The following is a 13,043-nucleotide window of genomic DNA, read 5'->3' as shown; positions in this document are numbered from 1 at the left end:
CCAAACGTCTAACTACCTCATGTTCGGAAAAAGGATGGAAAGAATGGGAAGGAATAGTAGGTGAAGGTGTAGGTTGCACAGTGGGATTCGACGTCGTTTTAAAAACAAATGCTACATAACCAGCTATAAATATCATGAAGCTCAATAGCAAAAACAACCATGGTATCAAAAAGCATTTCTTCGACATTATTTTGCATATTCTTTTTCTAAAAGTCAATGTCTGTACAGGTCTCTCCAACTCAAAGAAATCCATCCTAAACTAAATGTGCTGCCCGCGGTGGTTGGTTGATTCTGCTTGAGAGTGCCTCTGCTGCACCCAGGAAGGCTGCCTCGGGCCAACAGAACCCTCGACCTAGTGTCTCAGGCTTACACTCCCAAGACTGGTAGCAACCGCGACCCTAGCAGCAAGAACCGGATGGCAGTTCAGGAAAAACAAAAATGAGTAGATCCTTGGTGGAGAGTTAACCTGCAAACAGTAAAAAAAAATCAACTTTATTAATATTTTATTTGTCCATAATTCTCGATCTCAGATTGTATCGATCTTTTCCGAATAGTTCTTGATCAGTGAACAAAAGATGAGGCTCTGTAATGTCCAATCGCTCTGCAGGAGGTACTGATGCTTGTAAAATTTGATCACTCTCCTTTTCTGAGCTAGTTCCAATCAAACGGGCATCACTGAACGGTATAAATCGTGGGATTGCTACAGTCTCAGAGTCCGCAAGACCCTCCTGGACCCACGTGTCGTAGGGCAAAGGCAAAGGTGCCTTTTTGGTGTGCGAGCCGTGGATCCAATTTCGTTTTCCACGCACTCGAACCGCAGATCTTGTAGACAAAAGGACCTGATAGGGCCCAGTCCAGCGAGGCTGCTCGTTCTTCGTTCGCTGGAAATTTCGGACAAAAACCCATGCACCGGGCTCAATGGAGTGCCCTGGATCCTCTGTAGCTTGAGGAAGACTGTCATGTACCTGTTGGCGTAAAACACTCATTTTAGTTGTCAATTCACGCAAATAGTCAAGCAAAACAGGGTATTCGAGGTCACTAAACCTCGTCGGTCTTGGTACGCCCCAAACATTCGCCGGGTGACCAAACACAACCTCATATGGACTCAAACTCATTCTTGAATGTACAGTCATTCGGGTGGACAAAAGTGCTAATGGCAGAGCATCTGGCCATTGTAAACCAGTGCTTTCCTGAATCTTAGCCAATTTCACCTTAAGAGTGCCATTATAGCACTCGACTAAACCAGCTGATTGGGGATGATTTGCAGCGTGGAATTTCTCCTTAATCCCGAGACCCTCACACACTCTCTTCATAATTTGACCCACAAATTCACTTCCGTTATCACTCCAGATGATTCTCGGCATTCCGAATCTCGGGAAAAAATCCTTTATCAAAACTTTTGCTGTGGACAAAGCAGTATTGTCCTTAAGGGGGTAAGCTTCTACCCATCTAGAAAAAGAGCAAACAACCACTAACACATACGTTGTTGTATCTCTCCATATGGATAAAATCTAGCTGCAAAGCCTCGAACGGATACGTAGGAGGAGCAAAATGACCAGCTGGTCTTGGGGTTCCCTTACCAGGATTATGCATCAAACACACCATACAATTCTTGACTAAATTCTCTGCGCATCTGGGGATTCCTACATCCTGCCAAACCGGAGCCAACAACTTGCAAATCCCTTTCACACTGATGTGTGCCATTCCATGCGCCATTGTAACAACTGGAAGCACATACGCGTTAGGCAGCAACCATCTCTGATGTTCAGACAAGTCAGTCCAACACCCATTCGAGTCCAACCTACCCTTACTTTCTCTCCATTCATCCAACTCTTTCTATGTGGCCTTACTCTGAATAACTTTCACGCTTTCAATGGTGTCTTCACACATACTCATCTCTGGAACCCATCTCGCCAGACCCGCAACATACATTCGACTCATCACGTTCCTAGCAGTTTCTTTCGCAACTTCATCCGCAAACGCATTACCACGGCCAACGTCATCCGTAACCTTTTTATGGGCACTACATTTCACGATCCTTACTTGTAATGGTAACGTAAGAGATTCAAGGTGTTCATTCACCAATTGTCCATGCTGGATCTTCGTCCCATGCGATGTCAAGAATCCACGTTCACGCCACAAACGTCCAAAACTATGAGCCACACCAAACGCATACTGACTATCCGTGTACACATTCACTCGTTTTCCTTTCGCTAACACACATGCTCTCGTAAGTGCAATCAATTCAGCCGCTTGTGCAGAGTTATGTGGGATACGTGCAGCTTCGACTACCGTATGCAAAGTTGTCACAGCATATGCTGCAGTTGTATCACCATTCAGTAATTTAAAACACGAACCATCAACCCACAAAGCATCATCACAGTCAGGAAGAGGAGTATCCCTCAAGTCTATTCTCCCTTTCATCTCTTCTTCGGTTCTTAAAAAACAATTGTGTTGCTCTTCACTATCATCATCCGTCTCAAGCGAAATCGGCACCAATGTAGCCGGGTTCAAAGTATTGCACCTCTTGATGTGCACATGGCTCGCTAACAACGTAAGCTCATACCCTGACAACCGAGCACTAGTTAAGTGCTGTGTCTTTGTACAATTCAACAAGGTATCCACTGCATGTGGAACCATAACCACTAACGTATTGTCCATAACCAAACCCGCAGATTGTCGAATCGAAACAGCCGCTGCCGCTGTGGCTCTCAAGCAACTCGGCAACGCTCTGGCTACAGGATCTAAAGTCGACGAAAAGTACGCACATGGGCGTTGCTTCTCGCCAAACTGCTGAGTCAAAACCGATAATGCACATCCCTCTCTCTCGTGGACATACAATGTGAAAGGCTTACTGTAGTCAGGAATTCCCAACACAGGAGCCGAACACAACGCGTTGCGTAATTCACAGAAACTCTTTTGACATTCGTCAGTCCAAGGAATAGGATTTGGAGTATCCTTAACCGTAAGGGCTATCAAAGGCTTCGCTAGCAGGGAAAAATTAGGGATCAACTGTCTACAGTACGACGTAATACCCAAAAACGCACGTACTTCTCTCTGTGTCGTAGGGACACTCATTCTCGCAATAGTCTGAATTATTTCTGGGGTCAGTTTACTTCCCTCTTTCGATAAGAGGTGACCTAAATAGGTAACTTCTTGGCGACAGAATTGTAATTTCGAAAGAGAAACTTTATGATGGCAATCAGATAAATGAGACAACAAGGACACAGTGGCATCCTTACAGATGTCTTCGGCATCAGCAGCGACCAACAAATCATCAACATACTGGATAAGGGCTGCACCGTCAGGAAAAACTAACGAGTCAAGTTGAGTCCTCAAAGCTTGACTGTAAATTGATGGACTCTCGCAATACCCTTGAGGAGCGCGTTTAAAGCGGAAGCTTCGTCCTCCTAAAGAGAATCCAAAAATATCTCTACTCTTCATGGCAATCTGAATGCTGAAGAAAGCATTCTTCAAGTCAATCACTGAAAACCAAGTGGCAGAAGCTGGAATCAATGTCAATAATGCAGTAATGTCAGGTACAACAGGAAATTGTGGAACAACAATTTTGTTCACTTCACGGAGGTCGATAACAAATCTATACACAGGAGGTTGTGAAGAATCAGTTCTCTTTAAGACAGGCAAAACAGGACTATTACACACATTACCTCGCGTCTCTTCAATAACACCTTTGTCAATCAGATCATAAATGATCGCTAAAAGTGCTCGTTCACCATCACTTGAAATACAATATTGTGGAATGCGCGGTAACTTAGCATTCGCCTTCAATGTCACAACATATGGGGGAATATCTAACAGGCCCACATCATTCGGACCCGTAGCCCACAATGAATCTGGTAACGAAGACGATTCAGGTGGGAGACAATCCTTCGATACATATATCGGAGAGATCACACTCTCACCCAAGGTAAGGTGTACTCCTAACGGAGAACAGTACAAAGTTGCATACAATCTCTTCAACAAGTCCAGGCCTAGCAAGTTCTCATTACAACCTGTAGTCAAAAGAAGGGGTGCTTCAAACCTACCAACAGAAAGATGCAATGGAATGGAAATCGGATTCGTAACGGGGGCGCCAGAAAAACCTATAGAAACATTATGAAAGCCAGACAAAGGTGCACCAGGGAGTTTAGAACGCATAATAGAGCTCTTTGTAGCACCAGTGTCTAGCAGAAAAGGCTCTTACACACCTGATGCAATCACTTCCACGTAGGGTCCACTCTGATCTACTGGAATCGAAACAACTCCCTCTCTTTGTCTATGGCTGTCCTAACAATCAGTACCTTGCGCTTCGTCGCCTTCAACATAATAATCATCCAGATAGTATTGTGTAGACCTACCAGACGAATTCTGCTGTTGGTCGAAGCTATTCATTGAATTTTGCAGAGGCAGAGGGCGCGCGTTCTGTCCGCGACCTCTACCTCTAGTCGCTTGCTGAGCACCTCTACCTCTCACACCAGGAGCATTATTTGCACGTTGCAACAGAACCGGACAACTATTCTTATAATGGCCCTCTTCTCTACAATACGCACACTGATTAGGCCCATACAGAATACGCTGTTGAGGAATCTCGTCTCTTTGCGAATTCCTCGAATACTGTTGAGGCTGCTGGTAATCGCTCTGATTATTAACACGGGGTGGCTAAGCTTGTTGTAGAAGAACTTTAGTCTTCAATTCCTTAGTCTTCTTATCCGCTTTCTCTAACTCATCCTTACGCCTATTCTCATAGTACTGAGCCGTAGCAAGAATCTGCGCCGATGAAGAAACGGGCCAAGCACTCTCGGAATCCTTCAACTTAGTACATAATTCAGGAAGAAGATTGTGCACAAATTTATCAACAAATAATCTCTGGCCACCCTCGGTAGCCATATCCTGACCACTATGATCGACAAAAGTTTCTTCGAAACGCGAGAAAAAGCAGACAATTTATCCCAATTAACACGGACCTGGGGCATCAAAGTCTTCATGAAAGTAATAATTCTACCAGGAAGTTCAGTAATGATATTTTCAGGCTTAGCACCTCCAACTTGTCTATCGTTTGCAGCAACAAGATTCGCCCATGAATTACCCAATTCATTATCATGATCCGTATGTCGAATGACATTCCAGATGGGCTGTGGAACTACATTCCCAAACAACATATCTATGTCCGCCAAATTCATAATGCACGAACTCACAGTTTGCTTAAGCTCTTTATAATATTCCGCCGGATTCTTCCACAGATCAGGTAAAGTCTGTTTAAGCGCTAAAACTTCTGCACGTTTCCATGGAACATGTACCCACACTCGCTGAAAATGCGCAAGAACAGGTGGAACAGCAGCAGCATCAGCAGGTCTCCATACTGGAGGAACCTCTCGCATCGGATACTGACGCGCATGTCTCCTAACTGACGAATCTGGCTCAAATAGCCGTTCAGTAGGGACATCGCTTCGGAGCGACAATAACGTCGACACCGCTTTCTCGATGTCGTGTAAACTCACAATCGTTCCTTTTGCAAACTCGGAACGCGATCGGAACAATTCTTCAGGAGCTTTACCCACTTCATCCGTCCATTGTTCATGGAGGAACGCACACATAAGCTCGAAAACATAACGTTGCTTCGGTGCTTCCCATTGCCGGAAAACATCCATAATACCCTCTAGATCGTACTGGGACTTATACGTCACCCATCTACGTGCCATATGATCCAAAACCACTCGCTCATCTGTATCAGGCAGTTGGCTACGCAGCTGTCTACGCTCACTAACGGGAGACATACCCAATTGTCCCAACCAAGGAGTCAGAAAACCAGAAAAAGCAGCGGTCATCCGCTGTCTAGGAGAAGGAGTAGTCGGAAGGACAAGAGGAGACGAAACAGTAGTAGGAGAATCCATAGTCGGAACAGGCATAGAAACAGTAGTAGCAGGAAAAGGCAAAGTTGGCGGCCCCTGAGGAGGCTGCGCCAAAGGGACAGTAGCCAACGAAGGAGCTGGCTGTGGAAGAATAACAGGAGGCAAAACAACCGTCACTTGCACAGCCACAACCGGTGGCGGTGGTGCCGTAGCATTCTGCACATAAGGTGGCGGTGAATTTAACAGATGCGACATTAAAGGATCTTTTGCAAGATCCTTCTCATCTTTCTGCTCTTTAGACGGCAATACCGGGTAGCATCTGTCTACCGCTAACTTCTTCACTCTAAGCATCTGCTCACTTTCTTGCTCTTCTTTATTATCTCTGTATGCAATGGCAGCTTGCACCATTGACATACCCTTCTTATTTTTCTTTGCTAACTTTATTTCTTTCTGTTTGGCTTCTTTGCGCCATATGCGGAAAGAGTCAAACATCGCCGGCCGGGCTTTCTTCTTTAACAACTTCACTTCGAGGTTGTCTAAGACTTCTGTCTCAAAACTAACATAACGGGGCCACTGTCGGACACCGTCATTCTTTGTGTATTTTACCCAAATCTCATTATAGCTAATAGGACCCACACCATGCTTCACATACAGTTCATATGTAGGAGTTCCGATCGGAGGAACCGGACACGAATCCTCTAACCGGGAATCCCTCAAAGTACCACAACTAAACAAGTTTCTAAGACTGCTAACACCAGGCATCTTGCACACTAGTCTAGCTTCAAGCAACAAGGGGAATCTAAAAACGATAATCTCGTGAATACACAAATCCCTTGGCTTTGGGGCCTGCAGGTACCAAATCAAAACTATCCACTAAAGGATACAAAACAAACTAAGGACTAGGAGACACTCCGTTTATACTTAACTGAGTTGTCGATGGCGTCACCAGAAGACCCGTCAATCGTCTCGCTCTACAAACGTCTAAGGCTCCAAAACAGGGCGACAGTCAGGGCAGCAGTCCTTCATAGCCGTCGGAAAGCGGGAAACCTCGCAGCAAAGACTTTCGGACCACGACGACATACAGGGGTCGATGAAGTGGCTGGCCTTCCTCCAGAATTTTCTCACGAAGCTTCTCACGAACCTCTGGCTTGGACCGGTACCTCTGAAGTCGCCCCACATTGGGCGCCAATTGAGGTACTGGGTTTTTCAGAACCGGTACTAATCCGGTAACCCAGCGGTGTCAGGGCAACACCGGAAGACCTCGGATTCCCCTGTCTTGTCAAACAGAGACACAGGATACTTCTTGATGAAGTCAAAGACCAAGGTTTATTGGTTGCAACCAGGGACAGAGATCTACGAAGTACACACGGGTAGTTCGTCAGAGACTGCACACTTCGATAAACGGAGCTCGGTCTTTTATGCCGAAAATCATGCCTCTGGCAACATTACAATCTCAATTTGGGTTCGGAACTATCGAACCCAATTCGGAACCACTGAACCACAATAGTTAGGAATTAGCATTTAAAAAACCTTAGAAATTCACTGAAAAAAACATAGGTTTCACACATGTTATAGTCAGCTGGACATTTCACCATGTGGCAGGCACCGAGTGGTTCCTCCTATGTAGTGCAGGGAAAAGTAAAACCTGCCTTTTTACCATTGCGACCGGTGGTGCAGCCAGCAGCACCCACCGCAATGGAAAAAAAATACTTTTTGCGGCCGCCATGGTGACAGCTGCATTGTAGTAGCATATGTGGGACCGCCGCCTTATAGGCGGGTTGGCCCCAGCCCTGGGATGATGGCGGGCAGAAAGAAGTCTGTCGGCCATTTGTGTGCTTGATATTCTATCACACCACCCAGAAAGGTAAAACTGAAAATATCAAATTTTGGGTGAAATTGTTGCTATATATGTTATTTAGGTGAAGCAAAATAAAAATAAATCTGAGCATTATAGTGCATTAAAGTCACCACAACTCAGTAGCATCATTTGTATAATTCTCAAGGACTTGTCATACTCATGTGTGCCCTCCAAAGTCATCAATACCCTCATATACTTTTTACAGGCTTATTGTATTAGTTGCTGTTGTAATAATTTGCAACGTTTATCTTAGTATTATGATCGTTGTGAAGTTGGTATTATGAATACTCTTGTTATTCCAAATGTTACTCCTAATAATATAAGCATATATTTTTAAAACCGGTAACTAATATGTTTTTTTAGGTCCCATGGTCTGGTATCAGAAGTTTGAATATGCTGTGGGCCACTGGCTGCAGAAATCTTCTGAACATGTCCTGGGCTGTGTGCTTTGCAGCCCTGGGTGCTTCAGCTTGTTTAGGGCAGCAGCACTGATGGACGACAACGTTCTGAAAATGTACACCAAGAAGGCTACTGAAGCCTCCCAATTTGTTCAGTATGATCAAGGTATGTTCTGTATTCTTATTATGTACTCGCCCCTATTACAGGTAAAGTGCTCACCAGTATTAGTGCAAATCGAGCCAACTTCCAAACTTCCCTGTTTAGCTTAGTTGAAACGCATGACCTTTGAATGCTGTTAAATCACTGAAAGTATACTCCATACTAAGAAAGAGGTCCCGTGAACCATGTGGCATTGTGTTGTATTCTTTTGGTAGCTTTAAGAGCAAAACGTACTTGAGGAGTTCCATGTGGAATGTGGAGCTCGAAGGAAATCAGTTAAGCTGTCGCACTGTGGGGTTTAGCTGTAGATGACTTGGGGGCATATCAGCAAGAACCGGAGATAATTATCTCTCAGCGCGCTTAGCACGGGGATAATTATCGCCAGCTAATGCTGATTTTTATCGCTGAGATAGCGTGCTATCAGCAACGCTCATCTCAACAGCGATAAAAATCAAGGCAAAAGCTGCCAAATGTGCGATTGTCACTGGAAATCCAGCAATAATCGCACAAGGTTTGGCGAATGCTTGCTGATAGGGCAGGGTAGACTTAGCCATGATATCCACCTTCCATATGATAATATTGCTAAGTCAGATGAAAAGCAGGCATAAGGAAAGTAGCAATAACCGAGGTCAGCAATACTTTTCTAATTGCTCTGCAGGTTAGCGTGAGGCTTGATAATAGGAGAAATGTCACTTAGCGGCATTTCTCCCGTTAGTATGGTGAGGAACGCACACTTTGTATCTCATTAGAGATGCAAAGCTGGGCTTTAAGGGAAAGGGCGCTGAGGCAAGGATTCATGCAATAGCGTGACCTTGCAAATAGGGCGATACAATTATTGCTGCTTTCCGTCCAAAAACGGAAGCTAAAGCGGCGATAATTGTCTTGCTGATATGCCCCATAGCTTGTTACAATAAATCCTAATATATACAAGAACTTGTTGTGGATGGATTCCTTCACTGGTGACAGTGCTCTAAATACTGAACTCTGTCTACTGTCAAGACGGTGTGAGACTAAATACACCAGGATCTACGTAGTTGATTTAAAGGTTGTGAACCGTGAGTTAATTGTAAGGGAATGGTGAACATGCACTTTATTAGCTTCTGTAAATGCTGCAGTGAAGCTTATTAGGACACAGCATAAATTGCCAAGATGTGATCAAGCGTAATCAACTGCCATTACAAACTTGGCCTAATGGAATGGTACATTTCACCCCTCACACTTTTATTTTAGAAGTTATTAGCTGCGCGCATGATAAAAAAAAATGACTGAAATAAGATTGCACTAACTCTGTTAACCATGAAATGGTAAATGCATTAGGTTTTGCCTATGTGATTAGTAATACGTTGTTGTTTGTTGCAAGCAGCTGTTTATTAATCCGTTCTGTGCTAGTGATGGAAACACTTTGTCACGAGCCACGGGCGCGCTGTGCTCATGATGGAGTGGTTCCGTCACGCCGCGGCCGCTCGGCCCATGCTGCATCAATTCCGCGTCTGCGCAGCTGAATTAATGAGCAGGCCGGCCGTGACGGAACTACTCAGTCATGAGCACAGCGCGCTCCCGGCTCGTGACGGATTGGGTCAGTCACAAGCATGGCGGCGCCGCGAGACCCCCCTTCACCCTCAGCGCGGCGGCGAAATTACTGCCGCGGCCAAGGGGGTTAAATAGATGTGCAATATAAGTTACTGAATGTCAGTTCAAGCGTTCACCACCACCCCCTTCAGATGCACACAAGCCACCTGCTCCGCACTGACACAAGAGATGAGGCAAGGGCATAGCTTGTGTTCATGTAGAGTTAGCTGGCAGCAGGACTAGCCGATGCAGTGACCCATCAGTAATCCGTATGAGGGGAGCTCTCTGTGCAGGCATCTCTGGCAGAAGTCTCCCTTCTTCAATCCTTCACCACTCCTCATCATGTGCTCATGTTATCAGTACTGCGGGTGCCGGCCAGGCCATGCAAAATGAGGGCTGCAGCTGACCTGAAGGTGCTCAGTGCAGCACTCACAGGGAAATAAGGTAGTGCTTCTTTGCAAAAGGGGGGAAAAACACAATACTACACTGGCAGTGTCCTTCACAGAAGCAGCCCATGTGTGGTCCATGAATCAAAAAAGTGCAGCAGAAGTACGACTGCATGGTGGTGTGGTGTAGAATGTGTTTGCTCATTAGTATTGAATCTTGCCATCCACAGAGCAAAACATACCTCTGTTGCACATTCACTTTTTCCAAACACACTATTAAGATGTGTTCCCTCAGCTTGTAATTATGCTACATAGGTGTTTAGACAACATATTAAAGTATGATAGAGTGGCTGTTTCCAAGCACCTGCCAGATGTTAATACAATCTCTTTAGCTCCCCTGCAATCTGAATTGTCAATGACAAAACACAGTGTGCGCAAAGCACATGCAAGTAATTGCATTTTGTGATTGAGATGACATTCATAACCCACAAGTATGAATTACTGGTGGCAACAATATTCCAGTGTAGACCCCATTCATCTAAATATAGAGAAGGCAAATGTGCAAACTTGGCATATGCAGAGGATGAAATGTGAAACAAGCAATAAAAAAAGTGCTGTGACGCGGCCAACATTGCCCTAACATGGCATCAATTAATTTAATTTAAAAGATTTAGTATAGCAGCTCGGGCTGCTATGCAAAATGCCTTAAAATAAAGTAATAAAGTACTATGACACCACCGGCATTGACAGTGTCATAGCACTTTTTTTTTTTAAACCAAGCACAGGAGGGTCAAGCCATAGGACAGAGGCCCAGGTAATGTCTGTTGGGAAATAGGTGGTTTGCCATTATGTATACAAGGGATGACCTGAGGAATACAGGTGCCCCTCTTGTGTATTATTTTTTTTTAAATATTTCGCGGAGGCTTGGCCAGCCAAGATGGCGTGTGGTCGTAATCCACGACGGCTTCGCTGCCGATTGTCTACGAAATACAGACAACACAACACTGAGTTCACAAAGTATGGGCAAGTACCTGAGATGACGCCAAGAAGACTCTGGATTGCTTCAGGTTGCTGAGAGCCGCACGGAGAACTGAGGATGGTGAGTAACTGAGGGGAGACCCCGAGACAGATGACCCAGCCACAGCCCAACAGGCGGATGGGTGAGGAGGGGCACGTGAGGTGGAGAGTGGGGATACTGGAGCCAGCTAGGGGCACATATTACTCAGGGAAACCCCCTCCTGGGAGTCCTGGAGAGGAGGGTGTGTGCAGCAGCCCAGTGAGTGCTACCAGTGCGTAGCGGGAGATGCGGCAGCCGCCATTTCCCATTTGGTCAGCCCAGCGTGGGGGAAAGCGATGCCCACCCAGGAGGGGACTGTCGGGACTCTCTATCAGCAGAGCTAAGTGCTGCACAGAGCGAAACCGGCCGGCGACTGTTTTGCTTGTTTTTAGTGACATTTCCATAACAGACCCTGACATGGAATAGAGATCGGGTCTGCCTGACCTCAAGATGGCGCCTGCATAGGATGTCTGGCCTCGTGGAGTCTCTGGGCCTTCTCCACAGGAAGCTTCTCCATGATAGAGGAGGAACACGTTGCGATCCCCTAGAGCGTTCTACGGCCAAGGCTCTGACCAGCTCAAGGCCTCACAGTCATTCACTGACATAGACTTTCAGATTAGCAATGGGCCTAGAGGGCATTTCGGAGGAGGGGGGAGGCCTACTTCTATTGGTTTGACCGAGGGAGTAGCAGGGCGGTGAATGCTGTGCAACCCTTCAAGAATAGAGCTGGAGGTGATTTGATGCAGCCACATTGAGGAGGTTTGAGGTCCAGTCCCCATTGGCTCTTGGGGCACATATGTCCCCTTGCAGAGTATCACAACGCAGGAGGGGGGCAACGTTTTTTTCGGGCATCAGGATGTGGCAGTCCTGAATTCCAACCACTTAATCCAGGCATGAGAGACTACCTTCCTCTGCCGCCCAAAAAACAAACTCAGGGCAACAGGGTGTCCACCTACTTCACCTCCGCTTCCACTACAGGCTCAAATCAAGGCATCGGGGAAATGGCCGGAATGGCGCTGTCTAGGAGAAGACCTGCGCGCCTCTTTGTGAGCATTCAAACAAGAATTACAGGATGAAATGAAGGTGGACACGGTCCAATCCCTGGACGTGCTGAAGGCGAATCTTGGTAGCAGGCTCACCTCACTTCAGCAGGATATCGACTCGGTGGGCACAAGTGTGATGGTTACGGAAGCTAAAACCATGAACCTCGACCGCCGAACGGAACAGATCTCAGCGATGGCGAGGGAACTTCAGACTCAGCTCACAGCAACACAACTTAAACATGAGGACTTGCAGAACCGCTCCCGGAGGGACAACATAAGAATGTGCAACCTGGGGGAAGGGGTGGAGGGCCCGGATCTCGAGGCCTTTATCACCGGTCTGTTCTCGGAGCTACTGGGAGTGGCACCTTTCAAGGTGAAGCTGGAGAGAGTCCACAGAATAGGACGGCCTTTGCAGGGAGAGAAACGTCGACCACAGAGTATTCTAGGCAAACTCCTTTCTTTCAAAACCAAAGAAGCTACACTACAGGCCACCAGGAAGGTAGACATGGTGAAGTTCCAGGTATTCCTATGTGAGTTGCTCCAAGACATCGCCCAGGTGACCCTGGCTCGACGCCAGCAATTTAGATCTGTCACTGATAAGCTGAGGCAAGACACTGTCCGATACAGATGGATCTACCCCTTTGGACTCAGCTTTGAATACAAAAACAAGTACCATCATGTCACTGAGGTCCCGGAGGCATGCAGAATCCTGGGAATTCCATT

General features: G+C 46.2%; 1 protein-coding gene across 1 annotated transcript in view; it reads left to right on the top strand.

Moving 5' to 3' along the window:
- LOC147708561 (chitin synthase chs-2-like) overlaps nucleotides 1–13,043 on the top strand; it is a 709,679-nt gene that overhangs the window by 400,651 nt on the left and 295,985 nt on the right. Inside the window, exon 10 of the mRNA XM_086925750.1 lies at nucleotides 8,071–8,271. Within this exon, the coding sequence (XP_086781876.1) occupies nucleotides 8,071–8,271 (201 nt within the window). The remainder of the gene's footprint in view (nucleotides 1–8,070; nucleotides 8,272–13,043) is intronic.

Source organism: Lissotriton vulgaris, chromosome 6 (genome assembly GCF_964263255.1).
Source record: "Lissotriton vulgaris chromosome 6, aLisVul1.2, whole genome shotgun sequence".
NCBI lineage: Eukaryota > Metazoa > Chordata > Amphibia > Caudata > Salamandridae > Lissotriton > Lissotriton vulgaris.
Note: the sequence above shows the minus strand (reverse complement) of the source record. Positions and strands in the feature narration are given on the sequence as shown.